This window comes from Equus caballus, chromosome 10, assembly GCF_041296265.1.
Source record: "Equus caballus isolate H_3958 breed thoroughbred chromosome 10, TB-T2T, whole genome shotgun sequence".
Taxonomy (NCBI): Eukaryota; Metazoa; Chordata; class Mammalia; order Perissodactyla; family Equidae; genus Equus; species Equus caballus.
Genome location: NC_091693.1, coordinates 17004999 through 17024825, shown reverse-complemented (window position 1 = coordinate 17024825; position 19827 = coordinate 17004999). Strand labels below are relative to the sequence as shown.

At 54.8% G+C, this 19827-nt stretch overlaps 2 protein-coding genes, 1 non-coding gene and 1 pseudogene across 3 annotated transcripts; 3 read left to right on the top strand and 1 right to left on the bottom strand.

The window, feature by feature from the left end:
- The first annotated feature begins 1219 nt into the window (after positions 1 to 1219).
- Positions 1220 to 8916, top strand: LOC138916029 (receptor-binding cancer antigen expressed on SiSo cells pseudogene; annotated as a pseudogene).
- Positions 8917 to 9385: 469 nt separating this feature from the next.
- On the top strand, positions 9386 to 11549 carry LOC106781867 (centrosomal protein CCDC61-like). The gene is made up of 7 exons (XM_070223067.1): positions 9386 to 9650; positions 9759 to 9834; positions 10139 to 10278; positions 10357 to 10435; positions 10595 to 10649; positions 11047 to 11122; positions 11251 to 11549. Exons 2-7 carry the CDS (start codon positions 9830 to 9832, stop codon positions 11346 to 11348), a joined length of 453 nt encoding a protein of 150 aa, XP_070079168.1. The 5' UTR covers positions 9386 to 9650; positions 9759 to 9829; the 3' UTR covers positions 11349 to 11549.
- A 333-nt stretch (positions 11550 to 11882) lies between these two features.
- On the top strand, positions 11883 to 11961 carry MIR769A (microRNA mir-769a). The gene has a single exon (NR_032893.1). It is a non-coding gene; the product is annotated as a microRNA mir-769a (primary transcript).
- A 110-nt stretch (positions 11962 to 12071) lies between these two features.
- LOC100071074 (peptidoglycan recognition protein 1) lies at positions 12072 to 15802 on the bottom strand. Its single transcript, XM_001500760.5, has 3 exons — positions 15373 to 15802; positions 12879 to 13000; positions 12072 to 12318 (listed from the first exon to the last, which is right to left on the bottom strand). Exons 1-3 carry the CDS (start codon positions 15651 to 15653, stop codon positions 12140 to 12142), a joined length of 582 nt encoding a protein of 193 aa, XP_001500810.1. The 5' UTR covers positions 15654 to 15802; the 3' UTR covers positions 12072 to 12139.
- Between the last annotated feature and the right edge of the window lie 4025 nt (positions 15803 to 19827).

Here is a 19827-nt window from a genome sequence, read left to right as displayed (position 1 = left end):
CCCCAGTCGCCATGTGATCCTCCTATTCTCCTGGTCGAGAAACCCAATTCAGAGGAACAGCGGTTTCTTCAGGGCCTTCGTGCCGTAAATGAGGTGGTTCAGGACCTGCACCCTGTGGTGCCCAGCCCTTCCCCTTGCTACTCGACATTTCGGTGGAATTTGGCTGGTTTTCAGTTTTGGACTTAAAGGGCGCATTCCTCTGCATACGCTCACAGAAGAATCGCAACAACTTTGTGCCTTTGAATGGTGTGACCCAGACCCTCCGGCCGCTCAGCCATGTTGTTGGACAGCGCTCCCCCAGCACTTCAAAACTCCCCGTGCAGTTAGGGGAGGCCCTGGCTGCAGACCTGAGCTGCTCACAATCACAAGAAGGATGGCTGTGACAGTACGGGGATGACTTGCTGATCGGGAGCACCACTTAGGAGAACTTCCTGCCAACACAACCAAGACCTTGATCATTGGGCTGAATGTGGCTATCAGGCCTCACAAAAGAAAGCACAGATCTGCAAACAAAAAGTTACGCACTTAGGGTTGACCTTATCAAAAGGCCAAAGGGACCTGCTGCCAGACAGAGAGACAGCCATAGCGTGCCCGACCCTCCCACCACCCGGCGACAGCTGTGGGGATTCTGGGCAGGGCTGGTTTCTGTCGCATCTGGATCCCTAACTATAGTCTCATGGGAGAGCCCCTCTATGAGGCTGTAAAAGGGCTCGACCAGGAGCCACTAGGATGGACAAAGGAATGTCAGGTGGCCTTTGATGCCATCAAGGCACAGTTAATTTCAGCCCCAGCCTTGGGGCTTCCTAACCTGGACAAGCCCTCCAGCCTGTAAGCACGTGAAAGGCAGGGAATAAGCTCGAGGATATTAACTCAAAACCTGGGCGTGACCCCACGGCAAGTGGACTATTTTTGCAAGCAATTGGATCAGACTGTCCAAGGCTGGCCCCCTGCTTCAGGGTGGTGTCTGCTGCTTGTGACATCCTGCAGGAAGCTGAAAAATTCACCCTGGGCCAAGCGACCACGGTATCTGTGCCACAGCAAGTCCTCACAGTATCAGAACAGAAAGGGGTACACCGGCTCCCTGCAGGACGGATGGGCAGGTCCCAGGCCCTCCTTCTGGACGATCCCAATGTACGGATGCAAGTGTCGTCCTCCCCAAGCCCAGCCACCTTCTCCCTAAGGAGAGTCAGGAGCTTCAGAACATGACCGCTCACGAGTCATGGAGACGGCGCATTCTAGCCGACCCGATTTGTTGGCCTGTCCTCTGGAAGAGCTGGACCTGGAACTCTGCACAGATGGCAGCAGCTTCATGGATCAAGGTAAGAGGCACAGACACGGGGTCAGAACTTTACAAGAGACTGTAGAGGGTAAAGCCCCTCCCCCAGGGACGCGGGCTCCAGAGGCGGAAATCTTCGCCCCCCTCGGTCTGCACATCCAGTAAATATACACAGATTCCTGCTGTGCCTGTGCTGTAGTTCATGCTCACGGGCCCACCTGGAAGGAGAGGGAACTCCCAACAGCAGGGACAGAGGAGACCAGACACGCCCTGAAACGCTAGAGCTGCTTGGTGCGGTTCACGACCCTTATCGGGTAGCCATCACGCGTTGCCCTGGCCACCAGGGGGACAATACACCTGTTGCCCAAGGAGACAGACTGGCTGGCCGAGCGGCCAAACGGGCTGCTAGCACAGACACCCCTGCCGTGACGGGATCCCACTGCCACAGCTGGAGCTCGCTGCCCACAAGCCGATGTATTCTGAAAAGGATGAGGAAGGGGCTGAAGGATGGGGATGCGACACTGCACGCCCGGGAGGCAGGAAGCGGGGTGCCCGCGGGGTGGTCCTAATACCCGAGGCCCTCTTATACCCCATCCTGAGACGAGGACATGAGAGCATGGCTGTGGAAGAGATGCTGCCCTCCAGTGGGTCCAGAAGTGCATCATAGGGCCCCACCTGCAAAAGGCCATACGACAGGTGAGCAAAAACTGCATAATCTGTGCAAAGAACAACCCAAGACCGCTCTGGTCCCCCGCACCTCAGCCCCCGACATGAAGGAATTGGCCTTCTGAAGCCTGGCAAATGGACTTTGCCCAGATGCCCCGGGCAGCTGGGAATTTTAGGTTTTTGTTAGTGTCTGTGGACACCTTTGCCGGGTGGATAGAAGCCTTTGCCACCAGGACTGAGAAAGCACCAGAAGTCACTTGCACGATGCTGAGAAATCATCGCTAGGTTTGTCTGCCTTAGGCCTTGCAGAGCAATAACGGACCAGCTTTTGTCTCCCAAATGATGCAGCGAGTGTCCAGAGGCTTAGCCGTCTGATGGACGCTACTCTCAGCTTGGAGACCCCAGGCATCTGGAAAGACGGAGAAGATGAATCCCGCCTTGCAGAAGACCAGTGCAGAATCTGTCAGGAAGCACAGCTAACTTGGCATGAGGCACTGCCCCCAGCCCTGCCGCGGGTTCCAGGAGCTCCCCATCGGTCCTTTCAAAATTCCATATGGGAGACCCGTTCAGGCATCTTCCCCTGGGACTGATCTCTGCATGTTTTAAGGGACGTCACGATTGCTAATTACGTTAAATCATTAAGCTCGGCATTAACTTCTGTCCATGAATTTGCTTATCTGTCTGACGTCCCTCCACATGCCTTCCGACCTGATGATCATGTTTCACTGAAAACTTGGAAAGACCAGGGACTCGAAAACCAGTCGTCACCCAAATGGACGGGCCCTTTGAGATTCTTCTCACCACTCCTCCGTAGAGCTGGGACCCAGAAAACCCACATGCTGTCCTGATATATGGCCTCTGCTTACGCATGGACTCCCCAAGAGCTTAATAAATTAAAACTTTGTTCTATTAGCTTCTTTCCAGGAACAGGCTGACCACACGCGAGAAACACACCTACAAGGTGTCCATTGCAGCTGACAGAAGAATGGAACAGTGTGATGCCTGGAGCCCAGCATCCCTGGACCCCTCCTCGTGGCCCATTTTCCCTCTCTAACTGCCTCAAGATTCTGGAGTCCTTGCAGATGGCTTTTTGAGACATTAGTCACCTGTCTTCTGATCTGCCAGCTGATCTACTCTAATTAGACTTCCTCTCTCGATCCCTAACTCACTGTGATTCATTGGCTCAGATGACGGCAAGCAGAGCGAGCCCATTGCTTGGTATGAACTTTCCTCTGAGGGAGAAATCAGGGGCAAAGGAGGCCTCTCTTGGCGCTGAGCTGTGCCGCCTTGGGGCGGGGGTGTCTGTCTAAAGTGAAGCTGTTCTCTTACCCTCGTCAGGGCTTCCAGTCTCAGATTGTTTTGCCCCAGTGCTGTCCTGGAACTTCTCTGCTGGACTCCTTGACTCCCACGAGGGCCCTCTCCTCCACAGGTGACCGTTATTTCACTCTACAGAAACAGAAACCAGTTTAAGAGGCAAAGCATTTATTTGGGATCAAAGAATTGCAATTGGGGAGCACAGATTCAGGGAGAAACCCAAAGAGCGTCCCGGTTACAGGAGAGGGCTCAGGGCTTTTATGGGGAGAAGGAGGAAGGTGAGGTGAGTTGTATGAAGGCCGAGTTCTTTGGTGCGCGTCGAGGTGAGGCTAGGTTTGTACTTCGTAGACTGGCTTGACATTCGGTCATCAGGCAAGAGGCTAGACTTGTACCCCATGGACGGGTTAGCAATTAAGCCATCAGCAAAGTCCAGTTCCATCACTTCTCACAGACAGGATGTTCTTGTCCTTGCTGACTTCTTGAAGTGCTGGAGGTTTGGTCCAGTTTGGAACATAAAGAAAACAGGACATGCAAGGCAATTCCTCTGAAGTGGCTGCTCTCGCTCTGTTTTAATATGGCTCCACTCTTGTCATCTTTCACAGTCAAAATCGGTGTCTTTGGGGGTAGACAGTAGAAAATTCTTATGCTGTCACATTGATAATGTCACTCTCCATCTTTCCTCAAATTTCCCCTTTTTATAAGGATAACAGTCATATTGGATTAGAGCCCACACAAAGGACCTCATCTGTTTTTAAAAAACCAGTTTATTTAGGTGTAATTGATATAGAGAACTAACGACCTCATCTTAACTTGATCATCGGCAAAGACCCTGTTAGCAAACAAGGTCACATTCACAGGTATTGGGGGTTAGGTCTTCACGATTTTGGGGGGGCCACAATTCAACCCATGACGACGCCTCCCCACTCTTGACACTTTTTCAGGTTACAGCATTGCTGGTCCAGTCTGACCTGCTGACTCTGCCCACTACACGGTGGCTTTTGCAACTGTCTTCAGTCTGACGGTGAAGCACCTTTCACTGCAAACTCACTCAACAGCGGACTGATAATCCAGTGGGCCTTCCCTCCCTGTGGTCCACGGGCCTGCGGTGTGCTAAGTGCTGAAACAGCCTTCCAAAACCAGCTCTGAAAGAGTCCCCACTCACCCCCCTCACCTTCTCCTAGCGTCTACACCTGAGGAAGACAGATTGGCCACTGAAAGCAGAAGTTCCCAGAAAGGGGTCATCTCCCCTTGGCCACTTCCTGGACAATGATCACGACAAAATGGTGGGGGATTATGGGCTGTAAAGTCTGGGGGGTCCCCGAGACCACCCTCGGGTTGGACAATTTGCTGGAAGGACTCACAGAACTCATGGAAAGCTGTTCCACTCACGGTTATGGTTTATTACAGAGAAAGGAACAGATTAAAATCAGCCAGGGGAAGAGGCGCATGGGGCAGAGTCCAGCAGAGACCAGGCGTGAGCCTCCAGTTGTCTCTCCTCGTGGAGTCTTGGGTGATGCTAACGCTTCCAGCAAGGATGTGTGACGACAATCACGGAGTATTTCCAACCAGCTCACCTGAGCCTTGCCGTCCAGAGTTTTTACTGACACTTGGTCACATAGACATGATTGACGACCTGTGTGGCTGACCTCGGACTTCAGCCCCTCTGGAGGCTGAGCAGATGCCATTGGCCCAGAGCCACCACCATAAATCATTGTCCCCATAGACTATCTGGCCCATCCCAAAGCCCCCAGGTAAACAAAGACACTCTTATCGGGCAGGACAGTCCAAAGGCTTAAGATCGCCTCCCAGGAGCCAGGCAAGACCTCTCTCTGGGTGAAGTTAATTCTTTACTATACATGGGGGTTATACAGACTGATTTGACAATTCAGAATTCCACCTTGACCAGGCCTGGGCATGATGCTTCTTTCTTTCCCCTACTAACATTTCCCGGCCAGCCTGGTTGGTTCATCCTCCGGCACAGCCCACAGGGGCCTAGGAGACCCCAGGTTAATTCTGGTTCAGCCCCCTGGCTTCTCTCGTTGGGTTGATATGATCCTGGATCACAAAGATAATGGCCGCTTGGTTGAGTACACTGCTTGCTGAGTTACCCCCTTTGTGGTCATGTGGGTGTCAAGGTAGGAAATGCAATGAGTTTCGAAAAATGTAAAAATCACTTTGTTCCACTCACACATGACTCTTATGGATGAAAGGTCTGGGTGCAAATAGGGGATGGACGGAACAAAAGGGTGAAGTTATAGCTCCTGGAGGGGACACACTGACTTTGTGGCCGTGCAGGGGCAACAATAACCTCAGTGCTTGGGGAGGGAACACCACAGGCCCCCGAGCACGGTACTCAAGGGGAAAACAGTGAGTGCTCCCTTTGTCCCATGGATTCAACACTGCCGCCTGAGTCCAGAAACAGCTGCTGCTGACACTCAGGTCTGCTGCTGGGTGTCATCCTCATCTGTCTGCTGTGAAACAGGAAACCTGTGTGGATATGCCGTCCACAGCGCCTCCCTCCTGTGTACACAGAGACACAGACTGACAAACCTCGATTCAGGCTGACTGACTCAGCTCACGTGCCTCCCCCAGCACCTGGTCATCCTCGAGCTGTGCCATGTACGGCAACTGAGGCTGTACCCGCTCGGTGCCACTGCCCATGTGGCTCAGCCAAACCTGTGAGATGGTGATCCAAGGTGGGTTTCACAACAACTTGTGTCCTGTGTCCCTTCAGGTTACATGTTTGTATGCGGGGAAAATGGGCCACAAAGTGTCTATCCACTGGGGCTTGGGTTGTTTTTTGGCCTGTCTATCGCTCCCTGTAATTATTGGCAATGTCACCAAAGATCAGCAGGTCCGTCTAAAGTCGCTTGCTTGGGTTGTAGACCACATCCTGGCTGCATAAAATAAGACCCACTGTTCTCCCCGGGACGTGTTCACAGTTGTCTGACGCTGGACCACGGGGAGCGTGACTGAGGTCAATCCTGCAGGTTGACCTTGTGTTGCTTCCTGGCGTCCTGTTGATGGTCATCTCCATTCAATGCTGGATGAGACAAATTGAAGAGACTGGATCCCAGAATCTATCAGTCAGACTAGTCAGAGTGGCCAGTGGAGTGGTATGCTCACGTGAAAATTCAAGTCTGACCAAAAATGTGTCATGCCAAGGACATTCATTGTTCATTGTTGAGGGAGGCAACCCACAATAGGAACGGAGCCTCCCTGTGTATTCTCATGGGCATGACTAGAATCTTTGTCCTGACTGCTCTTGGTCCAGGCCATATCTTAGGGTTATGTTTACAGCAAGCAGCCTTGAAGGGTGAGTTAACATTTCCCCCAAGATCCAGCAGGCTTCCTACTGCTTCTGTAAAAGTGGAGGATTCCCCAAGCTCTGTGTTCTCCAGGGGGAAACAGCCCTAAAGCACGTGCAGTACACTCTGGCTCCCTCAGCGTCCGCCCCATGGTTCTTGGGGGGAAAAGAGGAACCAAAACAAATACACTGACACTCGTACTTTTGATGCGCTGTGAGTATCGAAGTCGTTTGTCTCTGACCCAGGTATTTTGTGTCGTCTGCCAACATTTATGAAACGGCTTCAGAATAATTTGTTGGCTTGTAAATGGAGTAAATTCCTAGACCCTGACAGTTCTACTGGTGAATCCCATCAAACATTCAAAGAAGAAATAACAACCTCATACAAGCTGTTTCAGAGAATAGAGGTAGAGGATACTTGCCAACTTATTTTAGGAGGCCGGCATGAACCAGATACCAAAACCAGAAAAAAGATGTTACAGAAAAAGAAAAAAATCACAGACCAACATCCCTCGTGAAAACAGATGCAAAAACTCCTAACATTACAGGCTTTTAATTAATGCCAGCCCTGATATCGGGTCCCCTACCTTGAACCCAGCATAAATGGGTTAAAACCAAAAGCATTCATTGTAATTCCCTGCTTGTTTAGTTACACTCTTTTGTAAATATCTGCTTCTTTAAGCTTTGACTTCCTGAGCTTTACAAGGGAAATAGAAGTTACAAATTCTTAAAGCCCAGGTGGCCTCAGCTGGGCTCCCACTAAAGTTGTGGCTGATCACAGGTCCTTGAAGTTTATCACAGGGAAGCTGATGTCCAGAGATATCAAGAAACTAAAGCTTCTCAGGCTGAACTCCTTGGCTTCCTGGTGCCAGAAACCACCACAGAGACAGAGCCAAGGCCATCCACCTGTGAAATTCCTTATCTCCTCCTTTCCTACAAGCAGCTGAAGGCTGGTGGGAAAACGCCAGCCAGCAAGGTCACAGGTTTCCCCCTCCCCACATTCCTCACAAAGCTTTAAAACCCTTCACCCGCTTCTTAACGGGGAGCTAGCATTCTAAAGGCAGTAGCTGTTGCTTTGCTCCCTCTGCCCGGCAAAGAAAGTAAAGATGTTTTCCTTTTCCACTCAAGACTCTGTTCTCGTTATTTGGATTGGCACCGGGTTCAGAGACCGGACTTCCGGTTATGCTAACAAAGTATGAAGAAACAGAATCCACCGATGTATACCACGACCATATAAGGTTTAACCCAGCAGCACAGGTGTGCTTAACCTTCAAAAGTCAATGTGGCACAAGTGTCCATGCCTTGTGTCCGAGAGCAGCCGGTGGCAGCTCTGAGCGGGAGAGGCAAGTTTGGATCCCCACCATGGCTGTCAGTTTCAGCTACTTGAAGTCTGTGTGTGCCCAGCAACAGTATTGTCACTCCTAAAGGGATTAATATGCAGATCTAACAGAGGATGGAAATTAAGTCGAGATCAAATAACTTTGCCAACTACAGTTGATTGTTCAAAGTTCCTGGGCAGATGGGCGTTGAAGATGGACCTCCTGGGAGGAAGATGCACCCACACGTGTAAAGACGGAAGGAGGGACTGGGAAAGTGGCCACACTATGAAAAACAGCGGGAAACACAAAGGAACCCGACAATTTTAAGGACATGATAACAACTAGAAGGAAAACTGAGAAAATCAGTATCGAGAAGAGCGAACTATTAAATTTTCACCAGTCAGTTGGGAGCACAGTTTTCTCTAGTAAATTAGCAACTACACAGGATGTTCCTTTTATGCATCTATCTCCAGAATTAGGTGACAGAGAGGCCTGGCAAGAAAATACCAGTGCACGGGAAGAAGGTATGGCCTGGCGAGCAGAAGCTCTGTAGCAGCAGAAAACAGCAGACGGAGAACAAAGAACCGCAGAAAACAAAGGAAGAAAATGGAAAAGGAAGCACGGGGAGGACAGAAGAAGGAACAATGGAAACTGACCTGAAACTTTCATAACACGTCCTTCAAACGTCCTAGCGCCAGAGGAGGAATCTGAGCTCCACACCCAAACAACATTTGTGTATTTAAGAGTATTTTCAGAATGCAAACCTTGATTTTCATGCACTCATCAGGCCACCCAGCATTCCCCCAAAGTACCTTGAACTCTTGGGGATCGCGACTCAGAAGAACAAAGGACTTAGAAAATATTTTCTTCAACATGCTGCAAATATGACAATTATTTTAAGACGAATTATTATAAGTGGAATATGCCAGCACCTCCTCAAGCCGGTGTTTCTAGCTAAATAAATGGGTTCAAATAACTTTATACTGGAAGAAACCGCTGCTGTCTATTATGCTTTCCTTCAATGTGCAGAGTGATAAAATACATAATTTTAAATACTTTTTGTTTCCATGATTATGGAGAGGCCTAAGGGACTGCATGGGACTTAGGGAAGGACTCCAATACCTAGTTGGGATCGGTGGGCGGGGTCCGGGGAGAGACGGCAGGGCTGGAGGCGGCCTCAGGAGGCTGGGCCTGCAGATGGGGACCCGAAAGGGGCGGGGCCTGAGGGTCTAGTGGAACAGGAGGGCGGGGCCCGGGAGATGGGGATCTGGTCGAGGTCCCCTGGCATTTATGGGGGTGGGTGGTGGAAAATTGGGAAGGGTTTCCGGGGCGCTGGGGGAAACCTCAGGAAGAAGGGTCCAATGCAAGGGGGTGCTAGGATGTAGAGAAGTGACAGGTTCCTTTGGGGGGCTCTGTGGGGCTCCGAGAGGTGCGGAGCCTGAGAGAAGGTGTCTATGAGGGTGGTGTGCAAGGGCGCGAACGGCTAGCTGATGATGGGGGGCTGGACCTGAAGGTTTGGAGACGGTTCGATCCAGGAAGGGGCTTGGGATACGAGTGTCCCGGCCGGCGGGAAACCGACAGTGCGTCCTGGGCTGCAGGAGACGGACTCCGCCGGTGGGACCGCCCGCGGCCCGGGAGGATCGGGCCTCGTCGTCCCGGGAGCGCTCCACGTCGCGTGGCCGCGGCACCGCCCGCTCGTCCTCCCGAGAGAGCGGCCGCGGAGGCCGGGGTCGAGGCCGCCCTGCCCGCCCCTCGCCCTCGCCCACAGGTGTGTGCCGGGCGCCCGTGGGAGGGGGTGGAACGGACTAGAACGCGGAGGAGCCATCCCGTAACCCCGCCTCCTCTTCTCTCCACCCCCGCCCCGCCCCCGTCCTAGGTGGTCGCGTGCCCCGTTTCGACCCCACAGCCTTTGTGAAAGCCAAGGAGAAGAAGCAGAGAGAGATCAAGATGAAGTTAGCGCGCATTTCCCCTCTCCTGCCCATACCCCGCCCCTTTGCCTGGTCCCCTGACCTGTGCCCTCATCTATCCCGGTCTCCATCACCTGTCGCCTGCTCCATCTCTCCCCTTCCCCTAGCGGCTCCTTCTTCTCACCTGACACCCCCCTGGCACGGTCTGTGACTCCGCATGCTTTCTCCCTACTTAGGCCACGTGACCTCAGGTGGGTCAGCGGCCTTGGCTGTGGTCCCCGGGGGCGCAGCGCCGCCCTTCCCCATATTGCTTGGGCGCACAGGCGGGCGTCTCCTTCCCGCTCCCCAGGCAGCAGCAGCGGAACCGACTGGGCAGCGGAGGAAGCGGGGACGGCCCGTCCATCTCCTGGTCTCGCCAGACTCGGGCCCCCGCCGCCGTGAGCGGCCGAGGGGACGCGGCCACCCGCTCGCGGAACCGCCCCTCCTCGGGTAACGGGGCGGAGCGCGGCCGGCGGGCGGGCGGGGCGGCGGGCGGGGCGGAGGCTGAGCGCGTCCTTCTCCCCCTAGTGGACAGTGTGCGCAGCCGCGGCTCGTCCGCCAGCTCCTGCAGCGAGTTGGAGGATTTCTCGGAATCGCTGCCTAGAGGGTAAAACTCGGGCTGGGGACCGACCGCCTCCAGCGGGTGTCTGCGGAGACTGGAAACAGTCTTCTGCGGGGAAACTGGGTGCTGGAGCCTTGAAACGACGGAGGGCGGGGTGGGAGGGCCCAAAGACCCCCAATGGTCCCTGATTCCTCCCTCCCCCAGCGCTGGCCGCCGCGGGAAGCCGCCCAGCCCCACCACCTGGAGCGGGTCCAGCAGGGTGCGTGTCCTTCTCGGGCCCTGGAGGAGGTGGGGCGGCATGACACCACCGGAAGCCAGGTCGGGGGGATGCTGGGGGCAGAGGACGCTGGTCAGAGCACCTGCTCTGGCCTCGAATTGCCGGATCTCAAACCTGGCTCCCCATCCTGTCACGTCTGACTCACGGTAGTTACTTAGCTCTTCGTGCCTCGGTTTCTTTATCGGTGAAGTGGGCTTGGTTAGACTATTCACGTCAAGGGTTCTGGGGCAGATGCGAGGAGGTCATTTTGCACAGAGGAAGTGCCCCTTAGGTGCCAGCCTTCATTTTTTCTGAGGTCCTTAGGTTCAGAATTTCCGGTAGGATGTAGGGGGCAGGAATAGAGGGAGGGTGCCTCACCCCCTCGTGCCTCCCCCAGCAGCAGAAGGCCACGCCCCTGGAACGCGGCCGCCATCAGAGACGCCTGGCCCATTCGGGGGGCTGGGTCCCCATCAAAGGTGAGCCTGGGCCTCCTCCTCCCCCCCCACCTGCCCCAGGGCGGGCTGGGATGGCGCCCAGGGCGCTGGTTGGCCGCGAGCTCCCGGGGCTCAGGCCCCTCCCAGCCCCATGCCCCCTGCTCACGCAGACTACAGCTCGGACCACCAGGCGGCCGACATGGCCGAGATAGACGCCCGCCTGAAGGCCTTGCAGGAATACATGAGCCGGCTGGACACGCGGTCGTGACCGGGTAGGGGAGCCGGCCCCTGCACCCCCCTCCCCCGGGAGTCGGCGCGGAGGCGGGGCCTGCGTCCTTCCGGCCCCGCCCAGGCCCCGCCCCTCCTGCCCTCCGGGTCTCAGACTTGAGGCCCTGACCCCGACCCTCCCCCTGCCTTGCCTGCTAGGAGGGGGGCTGGGTGCGTTTTGTAAATAAACTCTCCTTTGGGATCCCTCAGCTTATGACTAAGGGTGGCGGAGGAGAGGGAGGTGTAGGGAATGGGTGCCGGTGGCATTGGGACCTGTGTGTGTTTCTGGGCCCGTCTGTGCCTGGGAGGCAGCTTGGGGTTCCGGCTCAGGAAGAACTCCTGCCCTCCCTAAAGCAATGAGAGTGGGGGTCAGGAGCGGTGGTAGTGAGCAGCCCGTCCCCAAAGGAGTCCAGGCAGAGAGGCACAGACGTCGTTGGCTGTGTGGTGGAGAGGAGGTGTTTGCAGCAGGGTTCATTGCCCCAGGGGACCCCGAGCTGCTGTGAGTGACTCGTGGGTCGACTTGGTGCTGATTTCTGCCCTCTGCCCGGAGACCTCTGGGTTCTGAGCTGTGACGTGGCTTCGGAGCTGGGATCTCGGGGGTCTTGGTTCAGGGTTTGGGTCTCTGGGTTCTGGGCACCAGGGAGGACAGAGTGCTGGGAGCTGGGGGAGTGGTTGGGTCATGAGGGAGGCAGAGAGGAAGGGAGGCAGGTGGCAGGACACAGGGTCACAGTGAGTGCATCTTTATTGGAGGGGGAGGCAGGGGGTTTCTGACTGGAGGGGGCAGGCAGGGCCTCAGTATCGGTAGTGTGGCCAAGTCCGGATGATATCATAGAGCCGGTCACCTGGAGAGTCTGTGTCCCGCACGTCCCGGTGTCCTTTGACCTCATAGTTGGTCCTCAGGGCGCCCCGAGCCACACCACAAGCCAGCAGACTCTGGGCTGCCCTGAGGGCTCGTTGCGGGGGTGCCCGATCTGGGGAGGCAGAGGCAGGAGTCAGGCTGGGCCCTGGACAAGCAGAGGTCCAGGGGGCAGTGGTTCGCATGGTGCCCTCCCAGCTGGGGCCCACAACCAGCTCTGCCACTCCCTAGCCGTGGCTCCACCTCTCTGTGCCTCAGTTTCCTCACTGTGACAGGACAGAATCATGGCAGCTGGCCCCAGGGCTATGGGACGATAACATGTCACTTTGTGCACAGAGGAAGCCCTCCGCAAGGGTCGCTGTCAAGATCCTTGCTGAGCCTCCTTTCTCGGCTCCAGACCTCGGGCTCCTGCCCAGAGGGTAGTGGCCATTCACCCTGTGCTCCTTCGGGGCCGTGGACGGGCCCAAGACCCTGGTACAGATGACCGAGTCCTCCCCAGGACCGCGGGCTGGAAACGGTCATGTCCAGAGGGGACAATGAGGCTCCGAAAAGCAGGTCACTAGCCCGAGGTCACAGAGCTTGTAGGTGGCAGAGCCTCTGAACCACCACCCACCACGCTCTGCGGTCCCCCAGGCCCATGTCCGCGCCTGTCCCGACGGCTGGACAGTCACTTACCCATGTAGTTACCCATGAAGCTGATGCCGATGGACTTGGGGTTCCAGGTGGGACCTGAGTGGGCGCCCTGAGTGTCCCAGCCCCGGCCCTCATACACAAGCCCGTCTTCTCCGATCAGGAAGCTGTGGGGTGGGGGGTTGAGGAGTGAGGAGGGGTTTCCTGGGGAAGGAGCCCCTGTCCCTCCTCCACTCAGCAACCCTGAGTCACTACTGCCTCTATTCTGTGGATGGAGAATCAGAGAGGTGCAGAGCTGCCCACGGTCACACAGCGGGTCAGGGGCAGAGTCAGGATTTTCACCCAGGTCCCCATGATTCCCACCCACATGGTCTGACTCCTTGCTCTCTCCTGCCTCCCTGGAGAATCTGTCCTGCTCTCGATGAGTCCTCACATGCGGTCCTCCGAGGCAGGCCCTGTGTCATCCCCACTTTAAGCTGAGGAAGCAGAGACGTAGGAAGAGAGGTGCTTTGCCCGAGGTCACACCCCATGACCCCTGCCTCTCAGAACTCGCCACCAAGGAGCTCTTCCACCGTCACCTGAGCCCCTTGCTGCTTCCTGCTCCGTGCTGGGGTCCCTGAGTGACGGGATCAGGGACTCAAGGGCTGGCACCACAAGCCGACCAGACCCTGGAGCCCCAGCATCCGCCTGTGAGCTTTCCAGTCCCGGCAGGCGATCCTTAAGACCCCTCGTCCCCCTGGTCTCGGTGGAGCGAGTCTGCCTGGCATGTGGATGAGCCAGAGGAGCAGCACGTGAGCCGCAGTGTCTGCTTCCCCAGCCCTCGGCCCCCAGGGTCCCCAGTGATGCACAGAATGTCGGAACTTTCCCCTCTGGGTCCTGAACCTGCCACTTCGGAAGCCAGACTCTCAGAGTCTGGCTGTGAAGAGACTAGAAATGCCACAATGACACTTCCCCCCAATCACCCCCCCAGGACTAGGTGGTCATGGTCCTGCCACAGCCACAGCCCCTGGAAGGCATCGCGGCTCCCTGTGCGTTTCTTTATGGAGGCGTCTCCCCGAAACCTCAGCCCCACAGCAGGGGGCACAGTCAGGGGCTCATTCTACAGGTGAGGAAACTGAGGCTCAGAGAGGATGTGATGTGATGAGGAAGGGGATGCAGAACGTTTGAGTCAGACTCTGAGCCCTAAAACCTGAGCGCTGACTTCAGTCTGCTTTTCTGTAAGGCGACTGAGGCCAGAGGCTGCGGCCCAGGCTCGGCTCTGCTGACTTCATGGAAACATCTAGAATGGAGCACCTGACTCTTGGGAACAAAACCTTGAAGTTGGAGCCTTTGAATCGTAAGATTAGAGCCTGAAGAGCTGGGGATACCCTTGGAGGCTTCTAGATTTCTCTGGTTGAGGTCCTCAGACCCCCTGGCCTCCCCTCGCCCTGCCGAAGCAGTTAAGGGTGGGACCTGGGGACCTGAGTTCCCAGAAGTGGATTCTGGGGCAGCCTGAGGTCTCAGAACCTGTGGGGTCAAACGCTCTCTGGCAGTGGGACCCCGTGTGCTGGACCCCAGCCTGTCACTCTGGACAGGGCGCTGGTGGCATGGGCCCCAGAGGCTAACCTGACTGTGCCAGTCCCTGTTCCTGCCCCTCACCCTGGAGTCTGTCGCCTCACAGCAGCCAGAGGGCGCTCCATCCACTGCGCGGCCCGTCCCTCCCGAGGCGCCTGCCTTCTCAGAGCAGAGCCACGTCCTCCCTGTGGCCCACTAGGCCCTCCAACCCTCCTCATGCCATCCTGGCTTCTGTCCCTCAGGGATGACCCACGTACTGGCCTCAGGGCCTTTGCCCCACCCGCTGTCCTCCTAGCTCACTGCACTCTTCCCTCAGCTCCCCCATCCTCTTCCTTTTTATTGTCACTCCTGTCACCATGTGACTCCATCCACTGACTCTGCTCGTTTGTCCCTGCTGGTGTTTAAACCTTTGGGCTGCATTCCCACTGTGCGTGGCTGTGTCCCCATGCCAGCATCCGGCACTCGGCCTGACACATAGAAGGTGCCAATGGCAATAGTCCGTGCATCTGGGGCCCGGACTCCATGCCAGGCGGTGTCCTAGGAGCCTTGCCCGCAGTGGCGGTTGGCGATCACGTGGGCACCATCCGCTGACTGTGCACAGGAGGAGGACACTGCAGCTCAGAGGCTGAGTGACCGGCCTGGGTCTCTGCCGTCAGCAGGGGAGCTGGGACAGGGACCCAGCCCCGCGCTCACCCAGCCTGCTGTCTGCCTCCCAGCACAGGCGCAGACAGTCTAACGGGACTCCAGGGTGGAGGGCACCTTGGTGCGTGTTGGCAAAGTCTGTCCTTCCCCGGGGAGCAGAGCTGGCCGTCAGCCCCTTCCCCTCCTCCAGCATTTTCGTGCTGCCTGCACGTGCCCAGCCCTAGGCGGTGACCCCGGAGAAACGAAGCTGCCCGGGGTGTCAGCCTGGCGGCTCTAGAACCGGGACCCCGTGTCTCCGGGGCCTGCACACCTTCCCCTCCTCCGGCGTCCCCTCCGCACTCACTTGTAGGCCACGTCGCACCAGCCCCGGGTCCGGGCGTGGTAATGCTGCACGTTCTGGACCTGCCTCATGCACGAGGCCGGCGTGTCACAGGGGATGGCCGCCGTGTGTGACACCACCACGTAGCGCACGGGCAGGTCCAGGCGCTGTTCGCACCTGGATGGCAGGGCCCCCCACTCTCTCCGGGGCACGATGGGGCCGCATGGGGTGAAGTCTTCTCGAGTCGCCCCGAGTCCCAGGAGGGTGAGAAGGGTCCAAGTGAGCAGGGCACAGGGGCTGGACATGGCGGGCGGGGCACACAGGGACGTCTAGGAGCTCGCGGCTGGCCAGGCCGCCTTTATATGCTGGAGCGGAGCAGCAGGAAAGGCCTTGCTTCACACCCTGGCGGGACTCCCAGGGCAGCTGACAGGGACCTCAGACTCTGCTTCCTCCTCTGGCAGGGCTGCCACCGGATGCGGATGCGGTGTGGTTGGTCCAGGTGAGGTGGGGCGGGGGAGCCCACGACAAGGCCGGGCGGAAGGGGAAGGGCACACAGGCCCCTGGGCGCTCACCCCGAGGTCTCTGGCCCACCAGGGCCTGGATCCCTGCCCTGCCCAGTCCCCACTCCCAGAGGCCTTGGGCAATGGGAGCCTCACAGCAGAGAAAGGGCGGGGCCTCATCTCCCTCCGCCCACGGGGACTGAGATCACCAGAGTCCTGGTTTTAAACTCTCCTCCCAGGTCCCAACGCGATGTCCCTAACTCTTTGAGCAGACTGCAGAGCTGAGCCCCGGGAAACCCGCTCCACGGCTGGGGAGCCTGAGGCCCAGAGAAGGGACGTCGGTGCTGAGACATGGGAGACGGTGGGGCCTGGTGGTCGGAGCCCTGATTCAGGGCCGGGCTGCCTGGGACTGAATTCCGGGCCCATTCTAGGGTGTGAGCTGGGGCCAGTGACCTAACCAATCTGTGCCTCAGTTTCCCCACTGCAAAATGGGAGGATAATGGAAAGTCCCTGACTCGCAGGTCGGTGTGGGATCAAATGGGCTGAAAGGGTGCAGCACTGAGACGTCGGCTCCTGCTGCCCCACAAGTGCCCGGGGACAGGGACTGAGACCTGCCCTTGGTGTGAGCCACGTGCTTTCCGTGGGGGCCATTGGCAGCTCCATTGTGCACAGGAGGGGACTGAGGTTCAGAGAGGGACAGCCGTCTGCCCAGGGCCACTCAGGGGCTTGGGGTCAGCTGTTGGGGCAGAAGGCTTTCCTGGGGCCCCTGCCCTGCCCGGGCGTTCCTCCTGCCTCCTCAGCATCTGGTGCGCTCAGGGCGGACGGCCCAGTTTGTTCTCCCTCCTTTCCTTCTACTTTAGTGGATTAAATAAATTACATAAGTATCACGTGCCGGCTGTGAGTAGTCGAATGGATAGGAAACGTTACTCACCTGTGTCCACTCGGTCCAGCTCCACCCCCTGAGGTCCCCGTGGAAGCCAGTGTGGGGTTTCCCTCCCCCGTATTCTCCGCGCGCAGGTGGATCACGCTCACACTCACGGTGTCATGGCACAGCGCAGCGGGCAGCTCCAGCACCTTCCACGAGTCATCTCCCCACGAGCTCCCACAGGCCTGTGCGGGAGACGTGTCATTAACCTGCTCTTACCACCGAGGAAACTGAGGCCCGAGGGTTATCACACACGGGGAGAAGGTGGTGACGTCGGCTCAGCCACAGGCTTCCGGGCTCCAGAGATTAAGTTCTAAGCCATATTCTGCTTCCCAAAAACATACGTAAGGGCACATGTTTAAAAATAAGAAAATCGATTTGCCCTCTGCCACCTAATATTTCATGTGCATCTCTCCAGGTCTATACATTGAATTCTAATTCATTCTTCACAATGGTTGTATAATATTTCATGGTATAGCTTCACCATTTTGACATAAGCTTTTCTTTTTTGAAGCTTTCCAATGACCATTCCCCGCCCCACCAATGCTGCACAAAATATTATCGAACATACAGCCCTACATGTGGGAACGTTTATAAATTTTAAATATAGACTTTCCTGGTCAAAGGGTTTACATATTTAATAGCTATTACCAGATTGTTGTCCCCCAAAGGCTGTTAGCAATTCTGCTTCCACAAATAATGTCTTGGAGCTTCCACTCACCCAGGAGTGGGTGTTCTCGCTTCTTAAATGTATGGGTATAAAGTGATATCTCTTTGTAACTTTAATTGGCATTTTTATGACCACTCAGGAGATTGAATATTTTTCTATTTGCTGCCCATTTGGATTTATCTTCTGTCAATTGCTTCTTCATCTCCATTGCCCATTTTGAAAATAAATTGCCTTGTTTGCCTTTTTGTTATGGATTTGCAAAATGAAGAAAAGAATTCCATAGCTGGGATTGCTGACTTGTTCGGTATGTACATTTTGTGTCTAAGTTCTTTTTAAAAGCACGAAAGAATAACATACACATAGAAACATACAAATGCACTTTTTATAAAGTAAATAGAATAGAATTTATAGTTAATAGAATCAACAGAGTGGAGAGCTCTATAAATATTCACACTGTGAATACACCATACATCCAGCACCCAGCTCAGGAAATAGAGCTGCATCTTAAAGTTTAATAGATATTGCCAAATATCATTCCAGAAAGTTTTAGTTTTTCTTTTCCCCCTTAATGTGACCAGTGTTAAAATGCTTTATGAATCTATGGAATGCTCCCTAATTATTGTGTTATTCATATTTCCTTGAACATCAGGCCATAATTGTCTTTTTACATTTTTATGGCTGTTTGAATCCTTCTTCTCTGAACTGTTCATCTCTGTCAATCATTTTCCGTTGGGTTGTTGTATATGGGGGATGTTAACCCCATGTCTGTCAAAGGTGCTGCAAATGTTTTCCTCCAGTCCATTAAAAATATTTTTAATGGTTTCTGTTTCCTGTCTTGCCTTAAGTCTTTCCACACCAAGATGATAAAACATTTTCTATTTAAAAAATGTTATCTGGGGCCAGCCTGATGGCACAGCGGTTAAGTGCGCACGTTCCACTTCTTGGCAGCCCGGGGTTCTCCGGTTCGGATCCCAGGTGCGGACATGGCACCGCTTGGCACGCCATGCTGTGGTAGGCGTCCCACATATAAAGTAGAGGAAGATGGGCATGGATGTTAGCTCAGGGCCAGGTTTCCTCAGCAAAAAAAAAGAAAAAAAAGAAAAAAAAAAGAGGACGATTGGCAGTAGTTAGCTCAGGGCTAATCTTCCTCAAAAAATAAAATAAAATAAAAAATGTTATCTTGTGTTTTGCTTTCAGTCCTTTACCTCTGCTGGAATTTACAATAGCTGTGGTGTGAGGTAGGAGTGTAAATTTGTTTCTAAATGGCGAATCACTTGTCCCAGCACCATTTATTAATTAGTTAGAGCTGGTTTTAAATTTCAGCCCTGACACTTAGCTGGATGACCTTGGGCAATTGGGCAGCATTTGACACAGTTGACCACTTCCTTCTTCTCGAAATGCTCACTTCCTTAAGTTCTGTTTCATAAGACTGTCTTGATTTTCCTTCTACTTCTCTGGCTGGTCTTTTGTTCTCTCTTTCAGACTCATTCTTCCCTCCTTGACCATTATGCTACACTTTTTATGCCAGGTGATCTTATCCAGATAATGGCTTTAGCCACCACTGAAATGCCGGTGATTTCTAGACTTTTATGTTGAGCCAGGAGCTCTCAGCTGAATTCTGGATCTCTGTATCCACCTGTCTCCTTGAAATCTCCACTTGATGACCCAAAGCACCTCAAATGCAAGATTTCCAAAATGGCACATGATTTGCTCCTTCAAAATCGGCCCCCTTCCAGGATCCCTGTGTCAGGGAACGATGTGATCATCTTCCAGTTACAAAAGGCAGACATCTGAGCACCATCCTTGATGAAGCCCAACTCTCTCCCCAAAACGGCGCCCAAAACAATGGCCAGCTCATAGCAGATACTCAGTAGTTACTGAATGATTGAGTGAGTGTTCCATCCACCCCCAAGTCATGTTGCTGTTCCCTCCTAAATGTCTCATGACTGAAACCACTCCTGTCTGTTTCCATCTCTGCACTCTGGTCCCGTCACCATCTCCCCACACCTGGGTGTTGCTCCCATTCCCTCAGTGACCTCCCAGCATGCGCCCGGACCCCTGGGAGGACAAAGCTCAGATCTGATGAGGTCTTTCCTGAAGGTCACCCTACAACGTGAGTCATATTTTTCCACGACTTCTCAAGAGTCTTAGGATGAGCCTCCACCCCAACCTCACCTCGCTCCCTCCGGAGACCTTCTTCCTGAGTCCCCAGCCACCCTGCCCTTCTTGCCACCCTTGAAGATGCTTTGACTTCCCGGACCCCAGGAGACTTTGTACCCACTGTGTACAGCTTTAAATAGAGGAACCTTCAGAAATTCAGCAACCTTGTACCTTCACTTGGCGATTACAAAACACTCAGCTAGGCTTTTGTAAAAAGACAGGCA